The sequence below is a fragment of the Dendropsophus ebraccatus genome, chromosome 12 (genome assembly GCF_027789765.1).
Source record: "Dendropsophus ebraccatus isolate aDenEbr1 chromosome 12, aDenEbr1.pat, whole genome shotgun sequence".
Taxonomy (NCBI): Eukaryota; Metazoa; Chordata; class Amphibia; order Anura; family Hylidae; genus Dendropsophus; species Dendropsophus ebraccatus.
The window spans coordinates 3795133-3816688 of record NC_091465.1 but is presented as its reverse complement, the minus strand read 5'-3'; the positions used below and the strand labels follow the sequence as shown (position 1 = coordinate 3816688).

Here is a 21556-nt window from a genome sequence, read left to right as displayed (position 1 = left end):
TACACTACCACACTACTACTACTAATAATAATAATAATAACAGTACACTACCACACTACTACTACTAATAATAATAATAACAGTACACTACCACACTACTACTACTAATAATAATAATAACAGTACACTACCACTCTACTACTACTACTACTACTAATAATAATAATAATAATAACAGTACACTACCACACTACTACTACTACTACTAATAATAATAACAGTACACTACCACACTACTACTACTACTAATAATAATAACAGTACACTACCACTCTACTACTACTACTACTACTACTAATAATAATAATAATAACAGTACACTACCACACTACTACTACTACTACTAATAATAATAACAGTACACTACCACACTACTACTACTACTACTACTACTAATAATAATAATAGTACACTACCACACTACTACTACTACTACTAGTAATAATAATAATAACAGTACACTACCACACTACTACTACTACTACTAATAATAATAACAGTACACTACCACACTACTACTACTACTACTAATAATAATAACAGTACACTACCACACTACTACTACTAATAATAATAATAACAGTACACTACCACACTACTACTACTAATAATAATAACAGTACACTACCACACTACTACTACTACTAATAATAATAACAGTACACTACCACACTACTACTACTAATAATAATAATAACAGTACACTACCACACTACTAATACTAATAATAATAATAATAACAGTACACTACCACACTACTACTACTAATAATATTAATAACAGTACACTACCACACTACTACTACTAATAATAATAATAACAGTACACTACCACACTACTACTACTACTACTAATAATAATAATAATAATAACAACAGTACACTACCACACTACTACTACTAATAATAATAATAACAGTACACTACCACACTACTACTACTACTAATAATAATAACAGTACACTACCACACTACTACTACTACTACTACTAATAATAATAATAATAATAACAGTACACTACCACACTACTACTACTAATAATAATAATAACAGTACACTACCACACTACTACTACTACTACTAATAATAATAATAATAATAATAACAGTACACTACCACACTACTACTACTAATAATAATAATAACAGTACACTACCACACTACTAATACTAATAATAATAATAACAGTACACTACCACACTACTAATACTAATAATAACAGTACACTACCACACTACCACACTACCACACTACTACTAATAATAATAATAATAACAGTACACTACCACACTACCACACTACTAATACTAATAATAATAATAACAGTACACTACCACACTACCACACTACCACACTACTACTAATAATAATAATAATAACAGTACACTACCACACTACCACACTACTACTACTACTACTACTAATAACAATAACAGTACACTACCACACTACTACTACTAATAATAACAGTACACTACCACACTACTACTACTACTAATAATAACAGTACACTACCACACTACTACTACTAATAATAATAATAATAATAACAGTACACTACCACACTACTGCTACTAATAATAATAATAATAACAGTACACTACCACACTACTACTACTAATAATAATAATAATAACAGTACACTACCACACTACTACTACTAATAATAATAATAACAGTACACTACCACACTACTACTACTAATAATAATAATAACAGTACACTACCACTCTACTACTACTACTACTAATAATAATAATAATAATAATAACAGTACACTACCACACTACTACTACTACTACTAATAATAATAACAGTACACTACCACACTACTACTACTACTAATAATAATAACAGTACACTACCACTCTACTACTACTACTACTACTAATAATAATAATAATAATAACAGTACACTACCACACTACTACTACTACTACTAATAATAATAACAGTACACTACCACACTACTACTACTACTACTACTACTAATAATAATAATAGTACACTACCACACTACTACTACTACTACTAGTAATAATAATAATAACAGTACACTACCACACTACTACTACTACTACTAATAATAATAACAGTACACTACCACACTACTACTACTACTACTAATAATAATAACAGTACACTACCACACTACTACTACTAATAATAATAATAACAGTACACTACCACACTACTACTACTAATAATAATAACAGTACACTACCACACTACTACTACTACTAATAATAATAACAGTACACTACCACACTACTACTACTACTAATAATAATAACAGTACACTACCACACTACTACTACTAATAATAATAACAGTACACTACCACACTACTACTACTAATAATATTAATAACAGTACACTACCACACTACTACTACTAATAATAATAATAACAGTACACTACCACACTACTACTAATAATAATAATAATAATAACAACAGTACACTACCACACTACTACTACTAATAATAATAATAACAGTACACTACCACACTACTACTACTAATAATAATAATAACAGTACACTACCACACTACTACTACTACTACTACTAATAATAATAATAATAATAACAGTACACTACCACACTACTACTACTAATAATAATAATAACAGTACACTACCACACTACTACTACTACTACTAATAATAATAATAATAATAATAACAGTACACTACCACACTACTACTAATAATAATAATAATAACAGTACACTACCACACTACTAATACTAATAATAATAATAACAGTACACTACCACACTACTAATACTAATAATAACAGTACACTACCACACTACCACACTACCACACTACTACTAATAATAATAATAATAACAGTACACTACCACACTACCACACTACTAATACTAATAATAATAATAACAGTACACTACCACACTACCACACTACCACACTACTACTACTAATAATAATAATAACAGTACACTACCACACTACCACACTACTACTACTACTACTACTAATAACAATAACAGTACACTACCACACTACTACTACTAATAATAACAGTACACTACCACACTACTACTACTACTAATAATAACAGTACACTACCACACTACTACTACTAATAATAATAATAATAATAACAGTACACTACCACACTACTGCTACTAATAATAATAATAATAACAGTACACTACCACACTACTACTACTAATAATAATAATAACAGTACACTACCACACTACTACTACTACTACTACTAATAATAACAGTACACTACCACACTACTAATAATAGTACACTACCACACTACTACTAATAATAATAATAACAGTACACTACCACACTACTACTAATAATAATAATAATAACAGTACACTACCACACTACTACTACTACTAATAATAATAATAACAGTACACTACCACACTACTACTACTAATAATAATAATAATAACAGTACACTACCACACTACTACTACTAATAATAATAATAATAACAGTACACTACCACACTACCACACTACCACACTACTACTACTAATAATAATAATAACAGTACACTACCACACTACTACTACTAATAATAATAATAATAACAGTACACTACCACACTACTACTAATAATAATAATAATAACAGTACACTACCACACTACTACTAATAATAATAATAATAACAGTACACTACCACACTACTACTACTAATAATAATAATAACAGTACACTACCACACTACTAATACTAATAATAATAATAACCGTACACTACCACACTACTACTACTACTACTACTACTAATAATAACAATAACAGTACACTACCACACTACTACTACTACTACTAATAATAATAATAATAATAACAGTACACTACCACACTACTACTAATAATAATAATAACAGTACACTACCACACTACCACACTACTACTACTACTAATAATAATAACAGTACACTACCACACTACTACTACTACTACTAATAATAACAGTACACTACCACACTACTACTACTAATAATAATAATAACAGTACACTACCACACTACTAATACTAATAATATTAATAACAGTACACTACCACACTACTACTACTACTACTAATAATAACAGTACACTACCACACTACTACTAATAATAATAATAATAACAGTACACTACCACACTACTACTACTAATAATAATAATAATAGTACACTACCACACTACTACTACTAATAATAATAATAACATTAGTACACTACCACACTACTACTACTAATAATAATAATAACAGTACACTACCACACTACTACTACTACTACTACTACTAATAATAATAATAATAACAGTACACTACCACACTACTACTACTACTAATAATAATAACAGTACACTAGCACACTACTACTACTACTAATAATAATAACAGTACACTACCACACTACTACTACTAATAATAATAATAACAGTACACTACCACACTACTACTAATAATAATAACAGTACACTACCACACTACTACTACTACTACTACTAATAATAATAATAACAGTACACTACCACACTACTACTACTACTAATAATAATAATAACAGTACACTACCACACTACTACTACTACTACTACTAATAATAATAATAATAACAGTACACTACCACACTACCACACTACTACTACTAATAATAATAATAACAGTACACTACCACACTACTACTACTACTACTACTAATAATAATAATAACAGTACACTACCACACTACTACTACTACTAATAATAATAACAGTACACTACCACACTACTACTACTACTACTAATAATAATAATAATAACAGTACACTACCACACTACTACTACTAATAATAATAATAACAGTACACTACCACACTACTACTACTACTACTACTAATAATAACAGTACACTACCACACTACTACTAATAATAATAATAATAATAACAACAGTACACTACCACACTACTACTACTACTAATAATAATAATAACAGTACACTACCACACTACTACTACTACTAATAATAATAACAGTACACTACCACACTACTACTACTACTAATAATAATAATAACAGTACACTACCACACTACTACTACTACTACTACTACTAATAATAATAACAGTACACTACCACACTACTACTACTACTACTAATAATAATAATAATAATAATAATAACAGTACACTACCACACTACTACTACTACTACTAATAATAATAATAATAACAGTACACTACCACACTACTACTACTACTACTAATAATAATAATAATAACAGTACACTACCACACTACTACTAATAATAATAATAATAACAGTACACTACCACACTACTACTACTAATAATAATAATAACAGTACACTACTACTACTACTACTAATAATAATAATAATAATAATAACAGTACACTACCACACTACTACTACTAATAATAATAATAATAGTACACTACCACACTACTACTACTACTACTAATAATAATAATAACAGTACACTACCACACTACTACTACTACTACTAATAATAATAATAACAGTACACTACCACACTACTACTACTACTACTAATAATAACAGTACACTACCACACTACTACTACTACTAATAATAATAACAGTACACTACCACACTACTACTACTACTACTAATAATAACAGTACACTACCACACTACTACTACTACTAATAATAATAACAGTACACTACACTACTACCACACTACTAATACTAATAATAATAATAACAGTACACTACCACACTACTACTACTAATAATAATAATAATAACAGTACACTACCACACTACCACACTACTACTAATAATAATAACAGTACACTACCACACTACTACTACTAATAATAATAACAGTACACTACCACACTACTACTACTACTACTAATAATAATAATAATAATAATAACAGTACACTACCACACTACTACTACTACTACTAATAATAATAATAATAACAGTACACTACCACACTACTACTACTACTAATAATAATAATAATAATAACAGTACACTACCACACTACTACCACACTACTACTACTAATAATAATAATAACAGTACACTACCACACTACTACCACACTACTACTACTAATAATAATAATAATAACAGTACACTACCACACTACTACTACTAATAATAATAATAACAGTACACTACCACACTACTACTACTAATAATAATAATAATAATAATAATAACAGTACACTACCACACTACTACTACTAATAATAATAATAATAGTACACTACCACACTACTACTACTACTACTAATAATAATAATAATAGTACACTACCACACTACTACTACTACTACTAATAATAATAATAACAGTACACTACCACACTACTACTACTACTACTAATAATAACAGTACACTACCACACTACTACTACTACTAATAATAATAACAGTACACTACCACACTACTAATACTAATAATAATAATAACAGTACACTACCACACTACTACTAATAATAATAATAATAATAACAGTACACTACCACACTACTACTACTACTAATAATAATAATAACAGTACACTACCACACTACTACTACTACTAATAATAATAACAGTACACTACCACACTACTACTACTACTACTAATAATAATAACAGTACACTACCACACTACTACTAATAATAATAACAGTACACTACCACACTACTACTACTACTACTACTAATAATAACAGTACACTACCACACTACTACTACTACTACTACTAATAATAACAGTACACTACCACACTACTACTACTACTACTACTACTACTACTAATAATAATAATAACAGTACACTACCACACTACTACTACTACTACTAATAATAATAATAATAATAACAGTACACTACCACACTACTACTACTACTACTAATAATAATAATAATAATAACAGTACACTACCACACTACTACTACTAATAATAATAACAGTACACTACCACACTACCACACTACTACTACTACTACTAATAATAATAATAACAGTACACTACCACACTACCACACTACTACCACACTACTACTACTAATAATAATAATAACAGTACACTACCACACTACTACTACTAATAATAATAACAGTACACTACCACACTACTACTACTACTAATAATAACAGTACACTACCACACTACTACTAATAATAATAATAATAACAGTACACTACCACACTACTACTACTACTAATAATAACAGTACACTACCACACTACTACTACTAATAATAATAATAATAGTACACTACCACACTACTACTACTAATAATAATAATAATAACAGTACACTACCACACTACTACTACTAATAATAATAATAACAGTACACTACCACACTACTACTACTAATAATAATAATAACAGTACACTACCACACTACTACTACTACTACTACTAATAATAATAACAGTACACTACCACACTACTACTACTACTAATAATAACAGTACACTACCACACTACTACTACTACTAATAATAACAGTACACTACCACACTACTACTACTACTACTAATAATAATAATAATAACAACAACATGAACGATTTTTCGATTGTTGCCTGTAATTACATGGAATGATTATGCTTTAATTTCTAACTATGAACGATTTTCCGCACAATAGTCATCCTGTGTAATACGGCCCTGAGCAGTGAAGCTCTGGAGCTGTCCTGGCAATGTGATATCTGTGGGTAATTATTATTATTATATATATCATAAAAATAAAAGTCTGTCTGTCTGCCCATCTGTCCCATATAGACTTCCAAACGCCTGAACCATTTAACCCCAAATTTGGCCCACAGATACATTGGGTGCCCGGGAAGGTTAGAGTGAAGGTCCCGTCCCTGCCAGATGTACAGGAGAGGAGGGGGTTGCGGAAGACCGCCCCATAGAAATGAATGGGAAAATTTCCACACTGCACACACAGGTGATAAAATTAGCTGCAGCTCTGCCCAGCAGTAAATGACGGAAGCCTTAGCAACCGATAGGATTACTACTTTCATTTTCACAGGGAGCTGTGGTTGCTAGGGCAGAAATCCACAGAAATAACTGGTAGATCCCCTACTTCATCTATACAGTACATGTATACAGGACCCCTACTCCGTCTATACAGTACATGTATACCAGACCCCCTACTCCATCTATATAGTACATGTATACAGGACCCCTACTCCATCTATACAGTACATGTATATACAAGACCCCCTACTACATCTATACAGTACATGTATATACAGGGCCCCCTACTCCATCTATACAGTACATGTATACAGGACCCCTACTCCATCTATACAGTACATGTATACAGGACCCCCTACTACATCTATTCAGTACATGTATACAGGACCCCCTACTCCATCTATACAGTACATGTATATACAGGACCCCCTACTCCATCTATACAGTACATGTATACAGGACCTCCTACTCCATCTATACAGTACATGTATACAGGACCCCCTACTCCATCTATACAGTACATGTATACAGGGCCCCCTACTCCATTTATACAGTACATGTATACAGGGCCCCTACTCCATCTATACAGTACATGTATACAGGACCCCTACTCCGTCTATACAGTACATGTATACCAGACCCCCTACTCCATCTATATAGTACATGTATACAGGACCCCTACTCCGTCTATACAGTACATGTATACAGGACCTCCTACTACATCTATACAGTACATGTATACAGGACCCCCTACTCCATCTATACAGTACATGTATACAGGACCCCTACTCCATCTACACAGTACATGTATACAGGACCCCCTACTACATCTATTCAGTACATGTATACAGGACCCCCTACTCCATCTATACAGTACATGTATACAGGACCCCCTACTCCATCTATACAGTACATGTATACAGGACCCCCTACTCCATCTATACAGTACATGTATATACAGGACCCCCTACTCCATCTATACAGTACATGTATACAGGACCCCCTACTCCATCTATACAGTACATGTATATACAGGACCCCCTACTCCATCTATACAGTACATGTATACAGGACCTCCTACTCCATCTATACAGTACATGTATACAGGACCCCCTACTCAATCTATACAGTACATGTATACAGGGCCCCCTACTCCATTTATACAGTACATGTATACAGGGCCCCCTACTCCATCTATACAGTACATGTATACAGGACCCCTACTCCATCTATACAGTACATGTATATACAGGACCCCCCTACTCCATCTATACAGTACATGTATATACAGGACCCCCTACTCCATCTATACAGTACATGTATATACAGGGCCCCCTACTCCATCTATACAGTACATGTATATACAGGACCCCCTACTCCATCTATACAGTACATGTATATACAGGGCCCCCTACTCCATCTATACAGTACATGTATATACAGGACCCCCTACTCCATCTATACAGTACATGTATATACAGGACCCCCTACTCCATCTATACAGTACATGTATACAGGACCTCCTACTCCATCTATACAGTACATGTATATAGGACCCCCTACTCCATCTATACAGTACATGTATACAGGACCTCCTACTCCATCTATACAGTACATGTATATAGGACCCCCTACTCCATTTATACAGTACATGTATACAGGACCTCCTACTCCATCTATACAGTACATGTATACAGGACCCCCTACTCCATCTATACAGTACATGTATACAGGACCTCCTACTCCATCTATACAGTACATGTATACAGGACCCCCTACTCCATCTATTCAGTACATGTATACAGGACCCCCTACTCCATCTATACAGTACATGTATATACAGGACCCCCTACTCCATCTATACAGTACATGTATACAGGACCTCCTACTCCATCTATACAGTACATGTATACAGGACCCCCTACTCAATATATACAGTACATGTATACAGGGCCCCCTACTCCATTTATACAGTACATGTATACAGGGCCCCCTACTCCATCTATACAGTACATGTATACAGGACCCCCTACTCCATCTATACAGTACATGTATACAGGACCCCCTACTCCATCTATACAGTACATGTATATAGGACCCCCTACTCCATCTATACAGTACATGTATACAGGACCTCCTACTCCATCTATACAGTACATGTATACAGGACCCCCTACTCCATTTATACAGTACATGTATACAGGGCAGTATTACCAGCTGCTACTGCCCTAAGTGCTAAACCTGAGGACGCCCCATTCTCACTTACCAATATGCATCATGATAGATTGGTAGGTAACACCTGCAAATATTAACATTCAGGTAAAAATTTTTCTTTTGTTCCCGGTAACCTTATACAAACGTGTCCCTTTTTCTTTCTGTGAAGGAACGGTGGGTCTTCCAGATATTGCGAGTAAACGGCGCTCTCTAATTACTGTAACGTTATGTTTATTCATGTTTGTAAAAATACCGCAATTTCCAATAAAAAGCTCGGCAGGTATCCTGGCAGAACGCTGCCCGGGACAACCGCCACTTATCTCTCCCGACAGGAGTTTCTGCAGAATCAAAGAACTTAATCAAGGATGCGTAAAAAAAAGGAAGAAGAAGGAGAAGAAGGAGAAGCAATGGAGGGGAGAGAATGAATCCCGGGTGTAGGAGAAGGTGCAGATGAGCCCTTTATAGGAGATCCTTTAGGTTTCCTGCATAATACAAGGGAGGTGGAGCGTCTGGGCGGCAGCGATCTGTGGGGTCCCTTCTCATGGCATGGTTGGTAGAGATGAGTGCATGCTGGAGTCCGAACGCTTGACGTTCCATTACTGCTGGCCAAAGAAGTTGGATGCAGTCCTAGGGAGTCCTGGTGGATAGAGCCTATGGCCTATGGCTGCGTCCATGTGTTCCTGGACTCCCCCTAGGACGACATCCAACTTCTTCAGCCACCGGCAATCAAATACTGAGTGATCGGACTCCAGCATGCTCCAGTCACACTCCTCTCTGATCGATACTTGGCGTTGACGGTCACATCTTGGTCAGGTTAGGTAACTGAACCAGTTCATGGTGATTTCCATCAGAAGTGTTGGGGCATCATTAGGGCTCAGAATGCCGGGAACTCTTCTGGCCCCCAATCATGGAGCGGTGGTCCCTGCACAGTGACTGGATAGGACCCAGCTGGTACGCAGAACTGCCAGAGAGGCTGATGCTCCATCATTCTTAGCGGTTGCCCCACAGATCAGACCCACACAGATGCTGGCAATACGCCATCACATCTAGGAGCCGATGGAGGTCTCGGGTACAGACCACCTGGCTCTTGGACCTCACCCATCAAATCATAAATCGATAATCATGACTGACCATTAATAAACGATTCATATGTACATGATAGTTTTGGCTCATGCCCCTCCCCCAGGGCCGTTCATGGTCCGGGACCTTCTGTGCCTATAGTTATAGCACTGATCATATCATGATAGGGGAATATACTTTTAGGGCTGGTTCACACACAACGGATCTGCAGCAGATTCTTAACTGTCAGCCCCCTTAACCCCCCCAGCTTGCTTCGGGCCCCCTGAGGTCTGGACGTCCTGCTCAGCCAATCAGTGGGTGTGGCGGGAATGTATCCCAGTAATGTATGTACCAGGCTGGGGGCGGGGTTAAAGGGGCTGACTTTTACATTCTCACATCTATGAATCTCATTGAAAATGAGAAAAGTTAAAGAGTAACTGTCATGTTTTTTTTAATTGCAGAAATCAGTAGTATAAGCGATTTTAAGAAACTCTGTAATAGGTTTCATCAGCCAAAAAAGCCTCCTTCTGTACTCAAGAAGCAATTTCCCAGCCTCCCCCCCTGACTTCTTATCTGTGCATTATCAGCCAAACACGTCTTCATTACAGAGAAGCCAGTGAAGACGGGCTCTGCTCTCTCCATTGTAAGCCTATGAAGGGGGGAGGGGCTGAGGGAGATGAGGGAGCAGGAAGAGGTGACATGAAGGTCAGCTGTTTGTAGACTCTCTGGGCACCTAAACCGCAGGATTCTAGGGTCAGAAAGGTCAGTGCTCATCTATGAACTTACTGAGAGAAGATTGCAGGGTGTTGTGCTGTGCAAGACTGCTCCGTGCTCACTCACTCCTAACAGCCCCTCCCCTCTCCATAGCCACATAATGGAGACAGAAATCCTGCTTCTTCTGAGTGAGGGGGGAGGCTGGGAGATTGCTTTTTCACTACAGAAGGAAACTCTTTTAGTACATAAAACCTATTACAGAGTTTCTTAAAATCGCTTGAACTGTTGATATTTAATGTTTTCAGAAAAATGACCCTGAAATGACAGTTACGCTTTAAGGATCGGCAGCAGATCCGTTGTGTGTAAACCCACCCTTAAAAGGTATTTTTGGGCTAATATAAGTAACGGTCTATGTTCAGGATCGGTGGCGGAACCTCACAGCTCAGTGATTAATAAACCATTGATTAGCGCATATTGGCCTGGAAAACTCCTTTAATCTATGCTTCTAAAAAACAAAAAACAAAGTAATTCACTCCTCCACAACCGCCATTCTTATAAAGCCCGGTCCCGGGGAGGCATCTCCTGGGTTCGCACTGGGCACATGATACTGCCCGCTCAGCCAATCAGCAGCCATATCAGTGTCCACATCAGCCGGTAATTGGTGGAGCAGGAAATACCAGATGCCAGCCCTGAACCCAGGAAGTGCCATGCGGTGGGACAGGGCGAGAGAACGGCAATGACCGGGAACTAGGACAGTGAGGTTGTTTCTGTTTTTGTTTTTTATTCCCCAAACCTGGGAGGGCACTATATTTTTGGACTGCCCTTTGTTTTAGTTTTGAGGGAATGTATAGTGAGTATAACTGTACCCACAACACCCCACAGTACCAACTGGGGGTTAACTACAATACCAGGGTTATCATTGGGGTTAACTACAATACCGGGTGCAGCATGGGGGGGTTAACTACAATAGCAGGGGCATCACGGGGGGGGGGGGGGGGGGGGGGGGGGGGGGGTTAACTACAATAGAAGGGGCATCTTGGGGGTTAACTAGTAGGGGCATCATGGGGGGGTTACGACAATACCGGGTGCATCATGGGGGGTTAACTACAATAGTAGGGGCATCATGGGGGGGTTTATGTATTGGTGCCTCATAAAGCATAATAATGGTGATATTTTTGTGTGGCCATCGAAAGATTTTATAAATGCCCAAATGGCCCTCAAGAGGAAAAAGGTTCCCACCCCTGTCCTAATTCATAGTTATAAGCAAACGGAAGTGCAGACACCAACTGCTCTGTAGACCCTTGTAAAAGCTAAATCAAACATATTCCGAAAAATGATTATAGTGCATAGTGCTGCACTATAATCATTTTTTTACATTTTATGTAAGGCTGGGTTCACACTGCGTTTTCAGCATACGTTTAACGGATCCGTTTTTTTTCAACGGACAAAAAAATAGTGTCAGCAACATTTTTGTGTCCTTAAAAAAAAAACGGATCCGTTTTGATCCGTTTTTTTTTATAATGGAAGTCAATGGAAAAACGGATCAAAATGGATGCACAGAAATGCATCCGTTTTTTGCAATCCGTTTTTCATCCGTTTTTGCAAAGAACGGATGAAAAAAACGGATTGCAAAAACGCAGTGTGAACTCAGCCTAAGTCATAATTTAATAAAAAATTTTCAATTATTCCCCTTGTCAAAGAAGCGTCTACCTCCCCAGTCTAGCACTGTCAGCACCGATTGGACAGTATCATACTGCGTATTGACAACCCGCCCCCCCCCAACAGGAAACACCCACTTGTCAATTTATTTATAAAGGCACAGCACAGTACAAGAATTGTTATTCTATGGGGAGTCCAAGTGTCCACTAAAATATATCCCAAACTGAAGTGCGGAAGAAATAACCTAAAGAAGTCAGCGACAAATAAGACAACCTGATACAACAATACAATAAATGTAATAAAATGATGGGGTTCCTCATTGTTGTGACCCCAATGCCCATTAAACCGACTAGTGGTAGCACTGCACCCCATGCAGCTTATACACCCCATGCATTCACTCCCATAACATTGAGTGGATAATGAGTAGAAATCATCCTTACCAATTTTTCAGGACGAGTGTTGTTATCAGGGCGGCAATGACCATGATAAGGGAGACAGTGATGGTGATAATCTGGTGGACTGCCAGACCTGTACAGAGAAGCAGAGACACAAAGCCAGGTGATATATGAGCGGAAAAGCAAAGTCAGTAACAAGTCATAAAGAAGCAGGAAATGCAGCTAAGATGTGGGGGAGCTCTGTCGCTGCAGGATCCCCCACAATTCATGGGGTTCTGTGCAGACTGCTCCGTGCTGCTGCTGCAGGTCACTGCTGTTGTCTGGCCGTGATCTGATCGATTAGCTGGCAACATATTGGTTCCTTGGAGGATCAATTCCACCAGGACTATACAGTGTATAATATATTGGATGAACCCAGGTAGTTACATTATAAGAGGTGCAGTGAGCGGAGCCCCATGGCGCTGAGTAGGGGAAGAGACTCCATATGGTTTAAACTGGATCCTAATTTATGACATTCAGATTCATTAGAATATAAAGTTTTGATGATTGATTTTGGCTCGGACAGTCGCTGTGTTGTCTGCATCTCGGCCTACACTCACTATACTTGGACTGGGTGCTCTGGATCAGCAGCATCTGCCGATCAGTGTGCTGCACAGGAGCAGGGACACTTGCATTGTGTGGGCAATTCCCAATCTGAATCAGGGTAAGAATCCAAAACAGTCGGATTTACCAAATCAGACCCAAACTTGTCACAATATACAATATTACAATTACATAATATAATCTAGTAGAGGAACTGTCCAGAGCAGCAGCAAATCCCCATAGAAAACCTCTGCTGCTCTGGACAGTTCCTGACATGGACAGAGGTGGCAGCAGAGAGCACTGTGTCACACTGGAGAATACACCACTTCTTGCAGGACATACAGCAGCTGATAAGTACTGGAAGACGTGAGATTTTTACACAGAAGTAAATCACAAATCTACATAACCTTCCGATACCAGTTGATCTAAAATAAATATTTAAAAAAATTGCCAGAGTACCCCTTTAAATGTGGATACATTCTATCTGTGGCGTTCTATGAAGGTGACACAATTCCATCCAATGGTTTATAGACGCTCCAGATATATTCCTCTCTAACACTGAGACATAAATCTCTGTCAAGTAGATTTTCTATGATATGTAAATCCGGAGCTGTAATCCGAGTGCGGCGGGGAATTACACAAAGTCACCAAGTGTCCTAAACATTTTGTAGAATCTACTTTCCAATTTAAAAGGCATCAATTGTACGACGCTGATGAAAGCACGGAATGGCTCATCCACAGATTGATTCTCCAGCCTCTGTCTTCTTCATTGGCTCATCTATAGACTGGCCGGCTAAGTACAGTAGATGAACATGGATCGGCATATTTCATCTTCCCCTCTAGTGCCATCCGCTATTATAAGCTGCCGCCGCTGCCGCGTCACTGACAGGGTCTTATGGAGATTCTCTTATGTTCACAATTCTAATAAAACATCTCTGGGAACATTGAGTCTGGTTTCTGTGGCTGTAAAATCATTTCCATCGGCTCTTGGTATGACGAGTGGAAAAGTCCAAGCGACAAAGAGGGAGCAGAAAACGGGAGCGGAAAAGAGGAGAAGAGGGGGCAGAAAAGAGGAGAAGAGGGGGCAGAAAAGAGGAGAAGAGGGGGCAGAAAAGAGGGGGCAGAAAAGAGGAGAAGAGGGGGCAGAAAAGAGGAAAAGAGGGGGCAGAAAAGAGGGGGCAGAAAAGAGGGGGCAGAAAAGAGGAGAAGAGGGGGCAGAAAAGAGGAGAAAAGGGGGCAGAAAAGAGGAGAAGAGGGGGCAGAAAAGAGGAAAAGAGGGGGCAGAAAAGAGGAGAAGAGGGGGCAGAAAAGAGGAGAAGAGGGGGCAGAAAAGAGGAGAAGAGGGGGCAGAAAAGAGGAAAAGAGGGGGCAGAAAAGAGGAAAAGAGGGGGCAGAAAAGAGGGGGCAGAAAAGAGGGGGCAGAAAAGAGGAGAAGAGGGGACAGAAAAGAGGAAGTGAAAAACAGGAGGTGAAAAAGAGGAAGCAGAAAAAAGAGGGAGCTGAAAAGAGGGGACGGAGAAGAAGAGGCAGAAAAGAGGAGGCGGGAAAGAGGGAGCAGAAGAGAGGGGGTAGAAAAGAGAGCGTAAAGGATGTGGCAGAAATCAGGGATTCCAAAAGAGAGAAAGAGAGTAGAAAAGAGGAGGCAGAAAAGGGAGGGTGGAAAAGAAGAAGTGGAAAAGAGGGGGCAGAAAAGAGGGGGCCATCATTTAGGGCTGATAGAAAGGAGGCAAGTGTAGGATTAGTTTGGAGCTGCCCTTATAATCCAGTTACGGACCTGATGTGACACTACTATGGCTGCTGTGTGGATGCTGGACTAGGACAGATGAATAAGCCTTTACCGTAACATTCCAGCTAATTTGCCATGGAGACCACCCCTGCCGATATACCCTATGGGAGCATCATAGCTTAGAGGGTGTTTACCACCAGGAATTCCCCTATGAGCCTCAATAAAGAGCAACGACCGCCCCCCCCCCCCCCCCCCCCTCGGTCCATGACCTATTAATATTATTGTTATTTTTTTTATAAAACCCCCTTAATTCCAGAGCACTGTCCTATATCGATGGCCAATCATCTGGGGTCAAGACTGCCATCAACAACATGAAAGGGAACCTGACTAGTGTTGAGTGAGCACTTACATGCTTGAGTGCTTCTTACGTGAGTTGAGTAGGTCTCAATATTGGAGTGTTCGACTCCGAATAGCAAATCCTTTGAAATCATTGGGGGACTCGAGCAATTAGCCAGGTGCCCCCTGCTCCTCCCTTGAAGGGATGCTAAAGCAAAGTACACAAAAATGTTTCTGCATAAGGGTCAGTTTACACTGAGGAATCAGCACAGAAATTCCGAGCAGAATCTCCGTTGCGCCTCAATGTAAGGTATAGGGCGCCTCCGCTCTTCGCAGAACTCCGCTCAAAGAATTGACATGTGAGGTTTCTGTGTCTTTGAGCAGAGAGCTGCGGTACATAGAGGCGCCCTATACCTCACATTGAGGCGCTGAGACGGGCGGAATTCCGAACAGGATCCACGACGGGGATGCCGCTCGGAATTTCGGCATAGATTCCTCAGTGTAAACACACTAAAGACATTACCTAACACATTACCTGAGGAGAACTTCTAAACTCGCCTCATGTTAAAATGTTGCCCCCTGCAGCCAGAGAAGGGAACTACCTGATGGCAACTTCTCCCTTTGCCTCTTGGGGCCACTGGATAATATCAGGAAAGAAAGGATGATTGTTCTAGGAATAATGGAACATCTGCTCGTCGTCTTCTGACCTTTTAGGTTTAATTAATCATGTTCTAAACTTTACATGAAGTGGCGGAACCATCTCCTATTTCTTCCTCGCCGCCTCCTGCCTCTCGCATCATCACTTATTGTGCCGCTGTAATATATTTAAAGGGATTCTACCATTATAAGCCAACACGATGCTCACCCACACAGGCGGAAGGAGAGTCCAAAGGAACGTCCGCCTCTTCCCAACCTGCCACCTCCCGCCGCCCCGGGTCAATCTCCATCATAAATTGGGGTGAGAAAAATGGCACTCACTGTAATTGGCGCCCGTGTCAGTAAATTACTTAATTGAAGGTTTTAGAAGGGAAAATGGTGTTACTGGAAGGAGATGTTATGCAGTATGGAAAGTAAGAGGCTCTTAAATCTTTATTCTAAAAATAGCGCCACACTTGTCCGCAAGTAAGTGGTGGTACTGCAGCTGATCCTCTTTTATTAGAAAAAAGCAGAACAGCAATATCTGATACAACCTGTAAAAAGGAGCAGATCTGACACTAGATACTGTCCAGGGTAGCAGAGGTGATGGCCATGGGATGGGGGGAGGGGTTACACACAGTCATACCTCTGTGGGGTTATGGGTCCTGAATACATCTGCTACATTACCCGGCTGTCTATTCCCAAGATAACAGTATTTTTCACTTTATAAGCCGCACGTGACTATAAGACGCACCCCTGGTTTGACAAAGTTTTTTGAAATGACAGGTGCACTTTAACACTCTCCAGTGCATTATACCCACACATACACAGCTCTGCTGCATCATACACACCCAGCTCTACTGCATCATACACACCCAGCTCTACTGCATCATACACACCCAGCTCTGCTGCATCATACACACCCAGCTCTGCTGCATCATACACACCCAGCTCTGCTGCATCATACACACCCAGCTCTGCTGCATCATACACACCCAGCTCTGCTGCATCATACACACCCAGCTCTACTGCATCATACACACCCAGCTCTGCTGCATCATACACACCCAGCTCTACTGCATCATACACACCCAGCTCTGCTGCATCATACACACCCAGCTCTACTGCATCATACACACCCAGCTCTGCTGCATCATACACACCCAGCTCTACTGCATCATACACACCCAGCTCTACTGCATCATACACACCCAGCTCTACTGCATCATACACACCCAGCTCTGCTGCAGCATACACACCCAGCTCTACTGCATCATACACACCCAGCTCTGCTGCATCATACACACCCAGCTCTACTGCATCATACACACCCAGCTCTGCTGCATCATACACACCCAGCTCTACTGCATCATACACACCCAGCTCTACTGCATCATACACACCCAGCTCTACTGCATCATACACACCCAGCTCTGCTGCATCATACACACCCAGCTCTACTGCATCATACACACCCAGCTCTACTGCATCATACACACCCAGCTCTACTGCATCATACACACCCAGCTCTACTGCATCATACACACCCAGCTCTGCTGCATCATACACACCCAGCTCTGCTGCATCATACACACCCAGCTCTACTGCATCATACACACCCAGCTCTACTGCATCATACACACCCAGCTCTACTGCATCATACACACCCATCTCCCACATACCAACCAACTCAAAAGCTTCTGCTACATCACCAAACCCATGCACACCCATTACCAGCAGTCAGGCACAGGGCTGAATCAGCGCTTCAAACATAAGGGGAGCAGTCAGGGCGGTCCTAACCCCTCACCCTCCCTGATCCTTACTATAAAACATTACCAGAGACAGAGACCTCTTCTCCGGATCTCTGTGCTAAACCTTCATACTGAGACTCTCCCTCCCAGCTATGGGACTGCCCTTTCATATCCCATCTATCTCGTCCTCCTCATTTCTCCTTCATCTATCTCATCCTCCTGATTTCTCCTCCATCTATCTCTCGTCCTCCTGATTTCTCCTCCATCTATCTCGTCCTCCTGATTTCTCCTCCATCTATCTCGTCCTCCTGATTTCTCCTCCATCTATCTCGTCCTCCTGATTTCTCCTCCATCTATCTCGTCCTGATTTCTCCTCCATCTATCTCATCCTGATTTCTCTTCCATCTATCTCGGCCTGATTTCTCCTCCATCTATCTTTCGTCCTCCTGATTTCTCCTCCATCTATCTTGTCCTCCTGATTTCTCCCCCATCTATCTTCTCCTCCCGATTTCTCCTCCATCTTTCTCGTCCTCCTGATTTCTCCTCCATCTATCTTGTCCTCCCGATTTCTCCTCAATCTATCTCGTCCTCCTGATTTCTCCTCCATCTATCTTGTCCTCCCGATTTCTCCTCCATCTATCTCGTCCTGATTTCACCTCCATCTATCTCGTCCTGATTTCTCCTCCATCTATCTTGTCCTCCCGATTTCTCCTCCATCTATCTCGTCCTGATTTCTCCTACATCTATCTCGTCCTGATTTCTCCTCCATCTATCTTTCGTCCTCCTGATTTCTCCTCCATCTATCTTGTCCTCCCGATTTCTCCCCCATCTATCTTCTCCTCCCGATTTCTCCTCCATCTTTCTAGTCCTCCTGATTTCTCCTCCATCTATCTTGTCCTCCCGATTTCTCCTCCATCTATCTCGTCCTGATTTCTCCTCCATCTATCTCGTCCTCCTGATTTCTCCTCAATGTATCTCGTCCTGATTTCTCCTCCATCTATCTCGTCCTGATTTTTCCTCCATCTATCTCATGCTGATTTTTCCTCCATTTATCTCATGCTGATTTCTCCTCCATCTATCTCCCCTTCCCGATTTCTCCTCCATCTTTCTCGTCCTCCTGATTTCTCCTCCATCTATCTCGTCCTGATTTCTCCATCTATCTCGTCCTGATTTCTCCTCCATCTATCTCGTCCTGATTTTTCCTCCATCTATCTCATGATGATTTTTCCTCCATCTATCTCATGCTGATATCGCCTCCATGTATCTCGTCCTCCTGATTTCTCCTCAATATATGTCATCCTCCTGATTTCTTTACTATCCATCTCGTCCTCCTGATTTCTCTTCCATCTATCTCATCCTGATTTCTCCTCCATCTATCTCATCCTCCCGATTTCTCCTCCATCTATCTCCTCCTGATTTCTTCTCCATCCATCTCGTCCTCCCAATTTTTCCTCCTCCTGGTTTCTCCTCCATCTATCTCGTCCTGATTTCTCCTCCATCTATCTCGTCCTCCTGATTTCTCCTCCATGTATCTCGTCCTGATTTCACCTCCATCTATCTCGTCCTGATTTTTCCTCCATCTATCTCATGCTGATTTTTCCTCCATTTATCTCGTCCTCCTGATATCTCCTCAATCTATCTCCCCTTCCCGATTTCTCCTCCATCCATCTCGTCCTGATTTCTCCTACATCTATCTCGTCCTGATTTTTCCTCCATCTATCTCGTGCTGATTTTTCCTCCATCTATCTTGTCCTCCTGATTTCTCCTCCATCTATCTCGTCCTGATTTCTCCTCCATCTATCTCGTCCTGATTTTTCCTCCATCTATCTTGTCCTCCTGATTTCTCCTCCATCTATCTCGTCCTGATTTTTCCTCCATCTATCTTGTCCTCCTGATTTCTCCTCCATCTATCTCGTCCTGATTTCTCCTCCATGTATCTCGTCCTGATTTTTCCTCCATCTATCTCATGCTGATATCGCCTCCATGTATCTCGTCCTCCTGATTTCTCTTCCATCTATCTCATCCTGATTTCTCCTCCATCTTTCTCGTCCTCCCGATTTCTCCTCCATCTATCTAGTCCTGATTTCTCCTCCATCTATCTCGTCCTGATTTCTCCTCCATCTATCTCATGCTGATTTTTCCTCCATTTATCTCGTCCTCCTGATATCTCCTCCATCTATCTCCCCTTCCCGATTTCTCCTCCATCTTTCTCGTCCTCCCGATTTCTCCTCCATCTATCTCGTCTTGATTTCTCCTTCATCTATCTCGTCCTGATTTTTCCTCCATCTATCTCATGCTGATTTTTCCTCCATCTATCTTGTCCTTCTGATTTCTCCTCCATCTATATCGTCCTGATTTCTCCTCCATCTATCTCGTCCTGATTTTCCTCCATCTATCTCGTCCTGATTTTTCCTCCATCTATCTCATGCTGATATCGCCTCCATCTATCTCGTCCTCCTGATTTCTCCTCAATATATGTCATCCTCCTGATTTCTTTACCATCCATCTCGTCCTCCTGATTTCT

At 39.7% G+C, this 21556-nt stretch overlaps 1 protein-coding gene across 1 annotated transcript in view; it reads right to left on the bottom strand.

Annotated features, from left to right (window-relative positions):
• The window catches only part of AJAP1 (adherens junctions associated protein 1), a 302246-nt gene that overhangs the window by 119596 nt on the left and 161094 nt on the right, over positions 1-21556 (bottom strand). The window contains exon 3 of the mRNA XM_069947483.1: positions 14047-14134. Coding sequence (XP_069803584.1) covers positions 14047-14134 — 88 coding nt within the window. The remainder of the gene's footprint in view (positions 1-14046; positions 14135-21556) is intronic.